We start from the raw sequence: 17972 nt of genomic DNA, 5'->3' as shown, positions 1-17972 counted from the left end.
TAGGGGGCAGTATTATAGTAGTTATATTCTTGTACATAGGGGGCAGTATTATAGTAGTTATATTGTTGTACAAAGGGGGCAGTATTATAGTAGTTATATTCTTGTACATAGAGGGCAGTATTATAGTAGTTATATTCTTGTACATAGGGGGCAGTATTATAGTAGTTATATTCTTGTACACAGGGGGCAGTATTATAGTAGCTATATTCTTGTACATAGGGGGCAGTATTATAGTAGTTATATTCTTGTACATAGGGGGCAGTATTATAGTAGTTATATTCTTGTACATAGGAGGCAGTATTATAGTAGTTATATTCTTGTACATAGGGGGCAGTATTATAGTAGTTATATTCTTGTACATAGGGTGCAGTATTATAGTAGTTATATTCTTGTACATAGGGTGCAGTATTATAGTAGTTATATTCTTGTACATAGGGAGCAGTATTATAGTGATTATATTCTTGTACATAGGGGGGCAGTAATATAGTAGTTATATTCTTGTACATAGGGGGCAGTATTATAGTGATTATATTCTTGTACATAGGGGGGCAGTAATATAGTAGTTATAGTCTTGTACATAGGGGGCAGTATTATAGTAGTTATATTCTTGTACATAGAGGGTAGTATTATAGTAGTTATATCATTGTACATAGGGGGCAGTATTATAGTAGTTTTATTCTTGTACATAGGGGCAGTACTTTAGTAGTTATATTCTTGTACATAGGAGCAGTATTATAGTAGTTATATTCTTGTACATAGGGGCAGTATTATAGTACTTCTATTCTTGTACATAGGGGGCAGTATTATAGTAGTTATATTCTTGAACATAGGGGCAGTAGTATAGTAGTTATATTCCTGTACATAGGGGGCAGTATTATAGTAGTTATATTCTTGTACATAGGAGCAGTATTATAGTAGTTATATTCTTGTACATAGGGGGCAGTATTATAGTAGTTATATTCTTGTACATAGGACCAGTATTATAGTAGTTATATTCTTGTACATAGGGGGCAGTATTATAGTAGTTATATTGTTGTACAAAGGGGGCAGTATTATAGTAGTTATATTCTTGTACATAGAGGGCAGTATTATAGTAGTTATATTCTTGTACATAGGGGGCAGTATTATAGTAGTTATATTCTTGTACACAGGGGGCAGTATTATAGTAGCTATATTCTTGTACATAGGGGGCAGTATTATAGTAGTTATATTCTTGTACATAGGGGGCAGTATTATAGTAGTTATATTCTTGTACATAGGAGGCAGTATTATAGTAGTTATATTCTTGTACATAGGGGGCAGTATTATAGTAGTTATATTCTTGTACATAGGGTGCAGTATTATAGTAGTTATATTCTTGTACATAGGGTGCAGTATTATAGTAGTTATATTCTTGTACATAGGGAGCAGTATTATAGTGATTATATTCTTGTACATAGGGGGGCAGTAATATAGTAGTTATATTCTTGTACATAGGGGGCAGTATTATAGTGATTATATTCTTGTACATAGGGGGGCAGTAATATAGTAGTTATAGTCTTGTACATAGGGGGCAGTATTATAGTAGTTATATTCTTGTACATAGAGGGTAGTATTATAGTAGTTATATCATTGTACATAGGGGGCAGTATTATAGTAGTTTTATTCTTGTACATAGGGGCAGTACTTTAGTAGTTATATTCTTGTACATAGGAGCAGTATTATAGTAGTTATATTCTTGTACATAGGGGCAGTATTATAGTACTTCTATTCTTGTACATAGGGGGCAGTATTATAGTAGTTATATTCTTGAACATAGGGGCAGTAGTATAGTAGTTATATTCCTGTACATAGGGGGCAGTATTATAGTAGTTATATTCTTGTACATAGGAGCAGTATTATAGTAGTTATATTCTTGTACATAGGGGGCAGTATTATAGTAGTTATATTCTTGTACATAGGACCAGTATTATAGTAGTTATATTCTTGTACATAGGAGGCAGTATTATAGTAGTTATATTATTGTACATAGGGGGCAGTATTATAGAAGTTATATTCTTGTACATAGGAGCAGTATTATAGTAGTTATATTCTTGTACATAGGAGGCAGTATTATAGTAGTTATATTATTGTACATAGGGGGTAGTATTATAGTAGTTATATTCTTGTACATAGGAGCAGTATTATAGTAGTTATATTCTTGTACATAGGAGGCAGTATTATAGTAGTTATATTCTTGTACATAGGAGGCAGTATTATAGTAGTTATATTCTTGTACATAGGAGGCAGTATTATAGTAGTTATATTATTGTACATAGGGGGCAGTATTATAGTAGTTATATTCTTGTACATAGGAGCAGTATTATAGTTGTTATATTCTTGTACATAGGGTGCAGTATTATAGTAGTTATATTCTTGTACATAGGGGGCAGTATTATAGTAGTTATATTCTTGTACATAGGAGGCAGTACTTTAGTAGTTATATTCTTGTACATAGGAGGCAGTATTATAGTAGTTATATTCTTGTACATAGGAGGCAGTATTATAGTAGATATATTCTTGTACATAGGGGGCAGTATTATAGTAGTTATATTCTTGTACATAGGGGCAGTATTATAGTAGTTATATTCTTGTACATAGGGGACAGTATTATAGTAGTTATATTCTTGTACATAGGAGCAGTATTAGAGTAGTTATATTGTTGTACATAGGGGGCAGTATTATAGTTGTTATATTCTTGTACATAGGGGGCAGTGTTACAGTAGTTATATTCTTGTACATAGGGAGCAGTATTATAGTACTTATATTCTTGTACATAGGGGGCAGTATTATAGTAGTTATATTCTTGTACATAGGGGGCAGTATTATAGTAGCTATATTCTTGTACATAAGGAGCAGTATTATTTTCCTGTCTAAAAAACAGATACCTAATAGAATGGAAACAAAGTGAAGCCTTTCAATTTGCTTGCCGTTTTTTTTATATCCCATTGAAATCAATGAGGAAAATAAAACGGATCAGTTTTTTTCCCGTTTAATATCAGTTTCTCTCCTCCAAATATTGAGCAGAACTTGAACTGAACCCTAATGCAGTTGTGAAAGCAGCCATAGGGTGCCTACTAGAGATGAGCGAACGTACTCGTTAAGGGCGATTTCGCAATCGAGCATCGCTATTTTCGAGTACCTGGCTACTCGGGTGAAAAGATTCGGGGGGCGCCGGGGGGCAGCGTGGTGGAGCGGAGGGTAGCAGTGGGGAGAAGGGGGGAGCTCTCTCTCCTCCCCACTCCCCTCTGCAACCCCCCTCTCACCCTCGGTGCCCCCGAATCTTTTCAACCGAGTAGTCAGTTACTCGAAAATAGCGATGCTCGATTGCGAAATCGCCCTAAACGAGTATGTTCGCTCATCTCTAGTGCCTACCCACTAGCGATATTTTTTCTAGTGATGCTAGATAAAGTGCCTCTCAGCGCAGAGAAAACGCTGCAATATCGCTCCTTGCTTTCAGTGGGGCCGGAGGCAGCAGCGCCAGTTCACTCAAAAACTTACGGAGTACATCGCGGACTTCTGCCATAGCTGTGACAGCTATGGCAGAGGATTCCTTCATTAATTTTTTTTTTCTACTTTTCTTTACAGCTATGGCGGATTTTCAGAGAAGGGCTTATATTTCAAGCCCTTCCCCGAAAATAATCACTACAGGGGTTGCCTGCAACCCACTGCTTTCAGTGGTGCCGCAGCAGTGCCTGCCCCATTGAAAGCAGTGGGATAGTATCACAGATTTCTGCCACAGCTGTGCCAGAGGATTCCTTCATCCCTGCGGTCCCCCTGTCACAACTGCTGCCGCCTGCCCCATTGAAAACACTGAGCAATATTGCAGATTTTTTCTCTGCGCTGCAAGACTTAAGAATAAAAATTGCAAATGAGTATGAAACCATTGAAAATCATTGGTTTCATAATCATCGCTCTCACATCGCAAGAAAAAGTATCGCTAGTGGGTAGAAGCCCTTAGTCTCATTATTACTGTAATACACTCACATTTAAAATGTCATTGCTTTACCTCTGTAAATCACAGTCTGCCACTAGGGGTCTCCCATATAGCTTCTCTGCAATCCCCTCTCTGTCATTAGGTACAGAGATTCTGTAGTAATAATGACACAAACAACAGGGGAAGGGGCCATCTTCACAGGCAGCTCCTGTGCACTTACAGGCTGCAGGCTGACAGATCTGTAGACTCTGTGATAAGGATCTCCACAGTCTCTGCCTCTCTTGCTGTTACAGTGTGCGTATGCATGTGTACACATTACACACACATAATAGTGGGTTTACTAGCAAATAGGCCAGAATCTAAATGAATGTTCGTCCTGGGAAAACAGAGGGATGGGCATTAATATACTGTTTCCCTGTTGATTGGACCAGAGACTTAGCAATTTAGCATGAAAAGTAAGGACAAGGAAGTCAGGACAGTAAACTCCTGGCAGAATGCTAGACTCGCTACATAACCCCTCCCTGAAAGTGTAATGCAAACAGCAGAGCAACAGAAAAATGGGGAAGAACACCTGAAAATTAGAATTTACAGGCATGAAATGGTGCAAACAATGGCAAATATTGGGGAGGAGAACCTGGTGTATTTTAGAAAACGTGTTAAAATTCGGATACACTTTAAGGGCTTAGTCAGACGGGCGTTTTTAGCCGCGATTTGCGCATGCGCATGCGTCCGGCGATTTTATAAAACCATTGCTTTGCAATGGTATCGGACACATGAACGCTTTTTATGCGCTCGTCCGATAAATTATAGAACAGAAATCGCAGATCGCACCTATCTGCGATCTGCGATTCCTGTTCTCTTCACTATATGCGCTCAATGGGGCCGGCGGCAGCAGCGCTGACCCCATTGAGAACATATAGAAGACAAATCATTCTTTTCTGCCACAGCTGTAACAGCTGTGGCAGAGAAGAACGATGTTTGCCCATTGAATTCAATGGAACCGGCAATACAGCAGGTTCCACTGAAAGCAATGGGCTGCCGGCGTGCGCGGGGTGAATTGTCGGGAAGGGCTTAAATATATAAGCCCTTCCCTGCAATTAATCCAGAAAAGTGTTAAAATAAAAAATATATACATACTCACCTGCTCCCGGCAGCCGGAGTTTCGCGCGGCCGGCCTGCAGTGGGTGTGAAGGGGGTGTGAGTCAGACCTGCCCCCTGATTGGCAGGTCTGAAATGCAGTCGCATTCCCCCCCTATGACAGCATAAAAAAAAAAAATTGCATCACACTCGCATGAAATGCGATTGTATTGTGAGTGCGACTTTTGTATTTGTCCTATTGAAACAACATGCGATTTTCACACATAAAACACGTTCCTCTAAATCACATGTTGCAGCGACGCGTAAAACACGAAGCACTCGCAGCAAATATTGCAGGTCTGCAAGTGCGATATCGGTCTGAGCTACTCAGACCGATATCGCACTTACCCCTGTGAACTTACCCTTAGCTGGAGCCGTAGACTAAGGCTGGGTTCACACTTGACCGAAATCCTGCCGAAATCTCGCGGAATGACTGCATGGAAATACCGCTAGATTTCCGCGGGAGAAATGCAGCTTCAAACCCCACGGCCTTTCGCTGCGGATTTTGGAGCGGCTTCGTCGCCTGCATTCCACTGCGGCCATCTCTCCCCACAGAAACGGGGAAAGAATTGACATGCTGCGGCTTTGAATTCCGTGAGGCGTGTTAATTTCAGCACGGCTTGGCCGCAGTGTGCGGACGCCATTTTTGCAAATCTCGTCCACTTTGCTGGCTAATCTTGGAACTAAAGCCGCAGGTGGAATGTCCATGCAGAAAGTCCGCGGCAATTATGCTCTGTGTGAACCCAGCCTAAACTGCCACCGACGAGAACGCGTTATTCTGCATCTGGTGGCGGCAGATAGTGCGAACAGCACAGCGCCGGGTTACATAGGGTGGTTCTGCTGTGAAATACATGTTGTATGGCATTAAGACGCTGACTGCACCGCTCTTAGAGGGATTGTGCAACTTTTTTTTTTTCGATGTTTGGAGCTCTTCCTACTTAGACTTCTAAGACCCCGAAAACCGCCCTCGCCCTCATAGCAACTGTCCCATCCCAAAAAACCACAAGACATTCTCTGTATGGGTGAGGGCCAACCACAGCTCTATCTTATTGTAACCATTTATTTAACATTTTAACCTTCTCTCGAAAAACTCCAACTTCATAACTTTCCCACCTGGGCCAAAGTCGTACGCTCAGTAGGCAACTCCACCAATGAACCCTTAAGTGACTGTTTCCAACTTTTCCCCATGGATGAGCAGTTATTTACCGCACTGAGCTTTAACCCCCACCCATCGGGACAGCCTGCTCAGCGCCATCCTGCCATCTCGATAGGAATATTTCGAGTCCTATATCTGTGAGGTGAACCCCATCTTGCCTCATGAGCTGACTATTATCTCACCACCACCCCCAACCAGGAACAAACAAAATGTGTCAGATGAGAACTTACAGTGTATGGGGTGCTTTCCACTGCACTCATGCCCTGCGCCCCTGCCATACCACCCTGACCAAACAACAGTGAGTTCAGAAAAAAATCCAGACCTTGTCATAGTTCAAAAAGTTTTTTGGATGTGCCAGAGGTCCTGTATGTGGCCGGGAGGAAAGAAGTGCTAAGCATGGAAAACCTGCTCCCACTTCCTGCTTCGGCACTTCTTTCCTCCCTGTCTCCCTGCCACATACAGGACCTCTGGCACATCCAAAAACCGTTGGAATTGTGTCATTCCCAGACATTCTGTCGTGTTCAATCCATTAAGGGGTTTGTTCCCAAAACGCGTTTTCACTTGCTGTTTTTTTATGTTGAGTGCCTTCCCCATCACATAATGGACCACAATCTTCTATTAGCTTAGAGGGTTGCCCCTTCACACCAGTATTTTCCCCACTCTTTTCGCTATACTCACACCCATCTGGTGGAGCGTCTTCTGGTTGGCAGCACCTCCATCATTTGAAACACTTTGTACTCCAGGACTATCTCACCGCTCTCACTGGGTCTCGCTCCACCCTCTTTCTTCATCTCTTTTACTAACATATATAAAACACAGAGTCTGACCGACAGAGGAACAGCACAGTTAGGGCTCTGGGAAGGGAGGGCAAAAATAACACTGAGAATACAACTAAACCGCTATTATGCCAGACACAACTTTGACAGCAGTCCTGACAGAACACACTGACCTACCGCCACCACAGAGATCCGGTGGGCTGAACGACCTGTCGGGATGTAACTGCTGTGGGGGGAGCCAAGCTGTGTTTGTGATGTGTGGGGGTCATAATGCATGTACCTTGTAGCAGAGCTGTGCGTGTAATGTGGGTGGTGTAGTACAGCTGTGTGTGTACATGTACCATGTAACAGAGCTGTGTGGCGCATTGCGCCACCAGAAACACTGGTACTATCATTTCCTACAATTCAGCAGTCCTGACAGAACACAATGACCCACCACAGGGATCCGGTGGGTTGAAGGACCTGTGGTGATATCACTGCTGTTGGAGGAGCCAAGTTGTGTTTGTCTTTTGTGGTAATCAAGCTACTGTGAGTGTGATGTGGCACCAGAAACACTGCTACTATAATGTCCTAATAATTACTAGTATGTACTATACATACTACAGGTCTCAGTGTATGATGTCCCCTATATGTACTATATATACACTACAGGGTTAAGTATATAATATGCCCCCCCCATATGTACTATACATACTACAGGTCTCAGTGTATAGTGTCCCCTATATTTACTATATATACCGTGTTTCCTCGAAAATAAGGCACCCCTGAAAATAAGGCACCCCCTGAAAATTGCAGAAGTCCCATATATGAGGCACCCCCCCCCCCCCGATAGTAAGGCATAGTAAAGTGTGCAGGCAAGTCAAGAGGCCTGTCCCCTGCTGCCATCCCCATTGTCTCCTACCTCCAGATGTATAGGTAGATCTGCAGACAGTCTGCTGTTATCCTGTCCCTGCTGTGCTGTACGAGTGTGCTGTTGTGAGCTCCCCTTGCTGGCTGGAAAAGTCCATACTGTACGTTCTGCTCCTGCTGTACATGTCTGCTGTGATGAGCTCCCCCTGGTGGCCGGAAGCTGCAATACCATCCCTGCTTACAAGTGGTACAGGAACTTCTGTCTGCAGACAGGTACGTTACTTTACAGCCCTTATTTTTTTATGGGTCTGTGTGTGAGTCAGGCACCCTGTGTGATTCTTAAGGCTGGGTTCTCACAGAGCGTATTTCCAGCAGAAATCTCGCAGTTTGGCCACAGCGATAAACAGCGAGATTTCCGCCGGGAAAGCGCTGCTTCAAAACCCATGGCACTCAGCCGCTTGTTTTGAAGCGACCTGGCTGCACGCTTTTCCATTTCTGTGGCCTGTGAATCCGTACCACAACACCGGCTTCTCCCAGCTTTGCCGTGACAGATTTGCTGTCCCATGTGGACGAGATTTCTGTGAAATTTCGTCCACAAAGCTGGCCAATTGAGGGATTAGCGGCCACAGACGGATTTGCTGCGGCGAAATAAGACACCCCCTGAAAATAAGATGTAGCGCATATTTGGGAGCAAAAATTAATATAAGACGCGTCTTATTTTCGGGGAAACAGGGTACTACAGGGTTAAGTATATAATATGCCCCCCGTGTGTACTATACATACTACAGGTCTCAGTGTGTAATGTCCCCTATATGTACTATATATACTACAGGGTTACGTATATAATACCCCCCCATATGTACTATACATACTACAAAGTTCAGTGTATTATATGTCCCACATATGTACTATACATACTACAGGGCTCAGTGTATAATATGCCCTCTTTATGAACTATACATTGTCCCCTATAAATACTATACACCGTACAGGGCTCAGCATATAATTACTCCTATATGTACTATACATAGTACAGGGCTCAGTGTATAATTGCCCTTATATATACTTTACATACTATAGGGCTCAATGCATAATGCTCCCCCCCTATATGTACTATACATACTACTGGGCTCAGGGTATAATGTGCCCCCTATATGTACTATACATACTACAGGGTTTAGTGTATAATATGCTCCCTTTATGTACTATACATACTACAGGGTTTAGTGTATAATATGCTCCCTATATGTACTATACATACTACAGGGTTCAGTGTATAATATGCTCCCTTTATGTACTATACATACTAAAGGGCTCTGAGTACAATGTCCCCTATAAATACTATAGACAGTACAGGGCTCGGTGTATAATTACTCCAATATGTACTATACATAGTACAGGGCTCAGTGTATAATTCCCTTATATATACTATACATACAAAGCTCAGTGTATAATGACCCCCTATATGTACTATACATACTACAAGGCTCCGTGTATAATTACTCCTATATGTACTATACATACTACAGGGCTCATTATATAATTCGCTCTATATATACTAAACGTAGGGCTCAGTGTATAATATGCCCCCCATATGTACTATACATACTACAGGGTTCAGTGTATAATATGCCCTCTTTATGAACTATACAATGTCCCCTATAAATACTATACACCGTACAGGATTCAGTGTATAATTACTCCTATATGTACTATACATACTACAGGGCTTAATGCATAATTCCCCCTATAAACATTTACTTTACATACGATAGGGCTCAGTGTATAATGCCCCCTATATGTACTATACATACTATAGGGCTCAGTGTATAATGCCCCCTATATGTACTATACATACTACTGGGCTCAGTGTATAATGTGTCCCACTATATATACTATACATACTACAAGGCTCAGAGTACAATGTCACCCTATATGTACTATACATACTACAGCGCTCAGTGTATGATTCCACCTGTATATACTTTACATATATAATTCCCCTTATATATACTATACATACATACAAGGCTCAGTGTATAATTTCACCTATATATTATACATACTACGGGGCACAGTTTATAATTCCCCCTACATGTACTATACATACTACAGGGCTCCGTGTATAATGTGTCCCCTAATACATATAACATACATACTACAAGGCTCAGTGTACAATGTCACCCTATATGTACTATACATACTACAGGGCTCCGTGTGTAATGTGTCCCCTAATACATATAACATACATACTACAAAGCTCAGTGTATAATGCCCCTCCTATTGTACTATACATACTACACAGCTCAGAGTATAATGCCGTATATGTACTATACATACTACAGGGTTCAGTGTATAATATGCTCCCTTTATGTACTATACATACTAAAGGGCTCAGAGTACAATGTCCCCTATAAATACAATACACAGTACAGGGCTTAGTGTATAATTACTCCTATATGTACTATACATACTATAGGGCTCAGTGCATAATGTGTCCCATGATATTTACTATACATACTACAAGGCTCAGAGTAAAATGTCACCCTATATGTACTATACATACTACAGCGCTCAGTGTATAATTCAACCTATATATACTATACATACTAGAGGGCACAGTTCATAATTCCCCCTACATGTACTATACACACTACAGGGCTCAGTGTATAAAGTGTCCCCTAATATATATACTATACATACTACAAAGATCAGTGTATAATGTCCTTCCTATATGTACTATACTTACTACAGGGCTCAGAGTATAATGTCCCTCTATATGTACCACACATACTACAGGGCTAAGTGTACATACTACAAGGTGCAGTGTATAATGTGTCCCTGTATATATACACTATACATACTACAAGGCTCAGACTATAATGTCCCCCTATACGTACTATACAAACTACAGGGCTCAGTGTATAATCCCACCTATATGTACTATACATACTACAGGGCTCAGTATATAATTCCCCTATATATATATATATATATATATATATATATATATATTATACATACTACATGGTTTAGTGTATGATGTGCGTCACTATATGTACTATGCATATTACAGGGCTCAGTGTATAATATCCCCCTACATATATACACACTACAGGGCTCAGTGTATAATATCCCACTCTACATACTACAGAGCTCAGTATATAATATTCCCCTGTATGCTATACATACTACAGGGCTCAGTGTAAAATGTGCCCCCTATATGCACTATGCATATTACATGGATTAGTGTTTAATATCCCCCTATATATAGTATAGATAATACAGGGCTCAGTGTATAGTTTCCCCTGTATGTACTAAAAATGCTACAGCGCTCAGTGTATAATTCCACCTATATGTACTATGCATATTACAGGGCTCAGTGTATAATATCACCCTTCATACACTATATATACTACAGGGCTCAGTGTATAACATCCCACTATATGTACTAAACATACTACAGAGCTCAGTATATAATATCCCCCTATATATACTATACATACTACATGGTTCAGTGTAAAATGTGCCCCCCTATATGCACCATGCATATTACAGGGCTCAGTGTTTAATATCACCCTCAGGGCTCAGTGTTTAATGTGTCCCCCTATATATACTATACATACTACAGGGCTTAGTATAGCAGGGCTCAGTGTATAATATCCCACTATATATGCTATACTACAGAGCTCAGTGTATGATGTTCCCCTATATGTGCTATACATACTACAGGGCTCAGTATATAATGCCCCCTATATATACTATACATACTACAGGGTTCAGTGTATAATGCCCCTCTATATATACTACAGGGTTTAGTCTATGATGGCCCCTATATATACTACAAGACTCAGTATATCATGCCCCTATATATACTACAGGGCTCAGTCTGTGATGCCCCCCTATATATACTATACACACTACAGGGCTCAGTGTATAGTGACCCTCTATATATACTATGCTTCAGGGCTCCGTGTATAATACCCCCTATATATACTACAGGGCACAGTGTATAATGTCCCCCTATATATACTACAGGGCTTAGTGTATAATGCCCCCTCTATATACTACAGGGCTTAGTGTATAATGCCCCTATATCTACTACATATCTCAGCGCTCAGTGTATAATGCCCCCTCTATATACTACAGGGCTAGGTGTATAATGCCCCCTATATATATTACAGGGCTTAGTATATAATGCCCCTTATATATACTTCAGAGCTCAGTGTATAATGTCCCACTATATATACCACCAGGCTCAGTGTATAATGCCCCCTATATATACTACAGGACTTAGTATAAATTGCCCCCTGTATATACTACAGGGCTCAGTGTATAATGCCCCACTATATATACCACAGGGCTCAGTGTATAATGCCCCATATATATACTACAGGACGTAGTGTATAATGCGCCCTGTATATACTATACATACTACAGGGCTCAGTGTATAATGTCTCCCTATGTATTCTACAGGGCTCAGTGTATAATGCCCCCTATATATACTACACATCCTACATGGCTCATTGTATAATGTCCCCTTACACATACTAATTGGCTCAGTGTATAATGCCCCCTATATATACTACAGGTGTCAGTGTATCATGCCCCCTATATATACTACAGAGCTCAGTGTATGATGCCCCCTCTATATACTACAGGGATTCGTGTATAATGCCCCTATATATACTACATATCTCAGGGCTCAGTGTATAATGTCCCCTTATATATACTCCAGGTGCCCCCTATGTATAATATATATACTATAGGGCTCAGTGTATAATGCCCCTTATACATACTACAGGGATCAGTGTATAATGTCCCCTATATATATATATATATACTACAGAGCTCAGTGTATGATGCCCCCTCTATATACTACAGGGATTCGTGTATAATGCCCCTATATATACTACATATCTCAGAGCTCAGTGTATAATGTCCCCTTATATATACTCCAGGTGCCCCCTATGTATAATATATATACTATAGGGCTCAGTGTATAATGCCCCTTATACATACTACAGGGATCAGTGTATAATGTCCCCTATACATACTGCAGGGCTCAGTGTATATGCCTCTATATATACTATATGTACTAAAGGGCTCAGTGTATAATGTACCCCTATATATACTATACACGCTACATGGCTCAGTGTATAATGCCCTTTATATATACTACAGGGCTCAGTTTATAATGTCCCCTATTTATACTACAAGGCTCAGTATATCATTCCCCCTATACATACTACAGGGCTCAGTGTATAATGCCCCTCTATATATATTACAGGGCTCAGTGTATAATGCCCCCTATATATATTACAGGGCTCATTGTATAATTCCACCTATATGTACTATGCATACTACAGGGCTCAGTGAATAATGTGCATCCCTATATGTACTATGCATATTACAGGGCTCAGTGTATAATATTACCCTTCATACACTATACATACTACAGGGCTCAGTATATAATATCCCACTGTATGTACTGAACATACTACAGAGCTCAGTATATAATATTCCCCTATATATACTATACATACTACATGGCTCAGTGTAAAATGTGCCCCCCCCCATATATGCACCATGCATATTACAGTGTTTAATATCACCCTATATATACTATATATAATACAAAGCTCAGTGTATAATTTACTCCTATATGTACTATACATACTACAAGGCTCAGTGTACAATGTTCGCTATATGTACTATACATAATACAGGGCTCGGAGTACAATGTCCCCCTATATGTTCTAACCATACTACAGGGCTACGTGTATAATCCCCCCCCCCCCCCATATGTCCTATACATACTACAAGGCTCAGTGTATAATGTGCCTCACTATGTGTACTATGCATACTTGAGGGCTCGGTATATAATATTCCACTATATGTACTATACATAGTACAGCACTCAGTATATAATGCCCATCTATATATACTTCAGGCCTGTGTATAATGCCCCCTATATATACTGCAGGGTTCATTGTATGATGTTGCCTATATATACTACAAAGCTCAGTATATCATGCCCCATTATACACTACAGGGCTCAGTGTATAATGCCCCCCTATATATATACTACAGGGCTCAGTATATAATGCACCCTATACATACTACAGGGCTCAGTGTATAATGCCCCCTATATATACACTACAGGGCTCCGTGTATAATGCCCCCTATATATACTACAGGGCTCAGTGTATAATGTCTCCTATATATACTACAAGGCTCAGCATATCATGCCCCTATATATATACTACAGGGCTCAGTGTATAATGCCCCTATATATACTACAGGGCTCAGTGTATAATGCCCCTATATATACTACAGGGCTCCGTCTATAGTGTCCCCTATATATACTACAAGGCTCAGTATATCACGCTCCTATATATACTACAGGGCTTAGTGTATAATGCCCCCTCCATATACTACAGGGCGTAGTGTATAATGCCCCTATATATACTATATATCTCAGGGCTCAGTGTATGATGCCCCCTCTATATACTACAGGGCTTGGTGTATATTGCCCTCTATATATACTTCAGGGCTGAGTATATAATGCCCCTTTATATACTACAGGGCTGTGTCTGATGCCCCCCTGTATGCATATACTACAGGGCGCAGTGTATAATGCCCCCCTATATATGCCCCCCTATGTATATACTACAGGGCTCAGTGTCCGATTCCCCCCTATGTATATACTACAGGGCTCAGTGTATAATGCCTCCCTATATGTATACTACAGGGCTCAGTGTATAATGCCCCCTATATATATACTACATCGCTCAGTGTCTGATGCCCCCCTATATATACTACAGGGCTGAGTGTATAATGCCCCTATATATACTACAGGGCTCAGTCTATAGTGTCCCCTATATATACTACAAGGTTCAGTATATCACGCTCCTATATATACTACAGGGCTTAGTGTATAATGCCCCCCTATATATATACTACAGGGCTCAGTGTCTGATGCCCCCCTATATATACTACATCGCTCAGTGTATAATGCCCCCCTATATATATACTACAGGGCTCAGTGTTTGATGCCCCCCTATATATATACTACAGGGCTCAGTGTCTGATGCCCCCCTATATATACTACAGGGCTCAGTGTATAATTCCCCCCTATATATATACTACAGGGCTCAGTGTCTGATGCCCCCCTATATATATACTACAGGGCTCAGTGTATAATGCCCCCTATATATATATATACTACAGGGCTCAGTGTCTGATGCCCCCCTATATATACTACAGGGCTCAGTGTATAATGCCCCCCTATATATATACTACAGGGCTCAGTGTATAATGCCCCCCTATATATACTACAGGGCTCAGTGTATAATGCCCCCCTATATATATATACTACAGGGCTCAGTGTTTGATGCCCCCATATATATACTACAGGGCTCAGTGTATAATGCCCCCCTATATATATACTACAGGGCTCAGTGTTTGATGCCCCCCTATATATATACTACAGGGCTCAGTGTCTGATGCCCCCCTATATATATACTACAGGGCTCAGTGTCTGATGCCCCCCTATATATACTACAGGGCTCAATGTATAGTGCCCCCCTATATATATACTACAGGGCTCAGTGTCTGATGCCCCCCTATATATATACTACAGGGCTGTGTCTGATGCCCCCCTATATATATACTACAGGGCTCAGTGTTTCATGCCCCTCTATATATATACTACAGGGCTCAGTGTATAATGCCCCCCTATATATACTACAGGGCTCCGTGTCTGATGCCCCCCCCCCTATATATATATATATATATATATATATATATATATATACTACAGGGCTCAGTGTATAATGCCCATATATATATATATATATACTACATGGCTCGGTGTATAATGCCCCCCCCCTATATATATACTACAGGGCTCAGTGTATAATGCCCCCTATATATATATACATACATACACACTACAGGGCTCAGTGTATAATGCCCCCCTATATATATATACTACAGGGCTCAGTGTATAATGCCCCCCTATATATATATATATATATATACACTACATGGCTCGGTGTATAATGCCCCCCATATATATATACTACAGGGCTCAGTGTATAATGCCCCCCTATATATATATACTACGGGGCTCAGTGTATAATGCCCCCCTATATATATATATACTACATGGCTCGGTGTATAATGCCCCCCCCCCCCCCCATATATATATATATATATACTACAGGGCTCGGTGTATAATGCCCCCCCCCCATATATATACTACAGGGCTCGGTGTATAATGCCCCCCCTATATATATATATATATACTACATGGCTCGGTGTATAATGCCCCCCCCATTATATATATATATATACTACAGGGCTCAGTGTATAATGTCCCCCTATATATATACACTACAGGGCTCCGTGTCTGATGCCCCCCCCCCCTATATATACTACAGGGCTCAGTGTATAATGCCCCCCTATATATATACTACAGGGCTCAGTGTCTGATGCCCCCCTATATATACACTACAGGGCTCAGTGTATAATGCCCCCTATATATATATATACACTACAGGGCTCAGTGGAAGGTGTCACGTTGCCCTCCTTCCCTCCGTGTGGGGGCAGCACAGGTCGGCTCTCCCTCCGGAACCCCCAGCTTTAGTGGACAGAGCCGTCCGGACCGCCGAGTAGACCCCTGCACTGGCGGCAGCTGGACAGGAGGGCGGACCGCCATTAGTAGTCCCCGAGGACCGACCCTCCTCGCCGCCAAGCGCTCCCCAAAAGCAGCCAGAATTCCCATCACTACGCAGCGCGGAGTTCGGAAGTGACTGGGGGCGGGGCGCATGCGCAGTGCGGCTCCGGCTGTGTCTCCGTCCCCAGTCCCTCCCGTGTGTGTCCCGGTCCCTCCTTCCCTCCCGGTACCGGCTCCATCCCCCCCAGCCAGACGGATGTGCTTCAGGAAGCGACCGGGCTCCGGTGCTGCCCAAATTGTAAGTAGCAGCTGCCCAGCGGAGGGGAGATCAGTGCACGGGGCACCGGGAGGGGGTCCCCCAAGCCGTCCCTGCAGCCCGCGCCGGCACACGGGGCACCGAGTGCAGGGAATCCCCTGCCCAGCCACTCATGTACTGCATCCCAAAGTACCCCCACAGTGGGCACCACTACTACTCTCCATGCAGCCTGTGTGCCCACCAGAGACCCCAGTGCAATGCCAGCCGCTTCTACTCACACACAGTGCCCCAAAGTACCCCCACAGTGGGCATCAGAGACCATGCCGCCCTGCATGCTACTTCTACACACTCTGTGCCCCAAAGTACCCCCACAGTGGGCATGAGAGACCCCGCTGCCCTGTATGCTGCCTTTACACACACTGTGCCCCAAACTAGCCCCACAGTGGGAATGAGAGAACCCACTGCCATGCATGCCACTACACATGGTGCCCCAAAGTACCCCCACAGTGGGCATGAGAGACCCTGCTGCCCTGCATGCTACTTCTACACACTCTGTGACCCAAAGTACCCCCACAGTGGGCATGAGAGACCCTGCTGCCCTGCATGCTACTTCTACACACACTGTGCCCCAACGTACCCCCACAGTGGGCACAAGAGACCCCACTGCAATACCTGCTGCTTCTACTCACACACAGTGCCCCAAAGTACCCTCACAGTGGGCACCAGAGACCCCACTGCAATGCCTTCCGCTTCTACTTACACAATGTGCCTCAAAGTATCCACACAGTAGGCATGAGAGACCCGCTGCCCTGCATGCTACTTCTACACAGACTGTGCCCCAAAGTACCCCCACAGTGGGCACCAAAAACCCCACTGCAATGCCTGCCGCTGCTACTCACACACAGTGCCACAAAGTACCCCCACAGTGGGCATGAGAGCCCATTGCCCTGCATGCTACTCCTAAACACACAGTGCCCTCTGTGCCCCAAAATACCCCCACAGTGGGCACCAAAGAGACATTACTACTACTTTCCATACATACTGTGTGTCCCCTCCTGTGCCCACCAGAGAACCACTTGTCCTGCATGCTACTTCTACGCACACACAGTGCCCCTCTAACCACAAACTACTCCCACGCTGGGCACAGGAGAAGTATTATT

The 17972-nt window shown here is 42.5% G+C and overlaps 1 protein-coding gene across 2 annotated transcripts in view; it reads left to right on the top strand.

The window, feature by feature from the left end:
* Positions 1–17972, top strand: part of RGS19 (regulator of G protein signaling 19) — a 55505-nt gene that overhangs the window by 14572 nt on the left and 22961 nt on the right. The window contains exon 1 of one of the 2 annotated variants that reach the window (XM_066586460.1): positions 16701–16854. The exons of the other annotated variant lie outside the window; for it this stretch is intronic. Coding sequence (XP_066442557.1) covers positions 16708–16854 — 147 coding nt within the window. The 5' untranslated portion in view covers positions 16701–16707. Of the gene's footprint in view, positions 1–16700; positions 16855–17972 lie in introns of those variants that run through there. 2 annotated transcript variants of the gene reach the window in all.

This window comes from Eleutherodactylus coqui, chromosome 13 (assembly GCF_035609145.1).
Source record: "Eleutherodactylus coqui strain aEleCoq1 chromosome 13, aEleCoq1.hap1, whole genome shotgun sequence".
Classification (NCBI taxonomy): Eukaryota; Metazoa; Chordata; class Amphibia; order Anura; family Eleutherodactylidae; genus Eleutherodactylus; species Eleutherodactylus coqui.
Note: the sequence above shows the minus strand (reverse complement) of the source record. Positions and strands in the feature narration are given on the sequence as shown.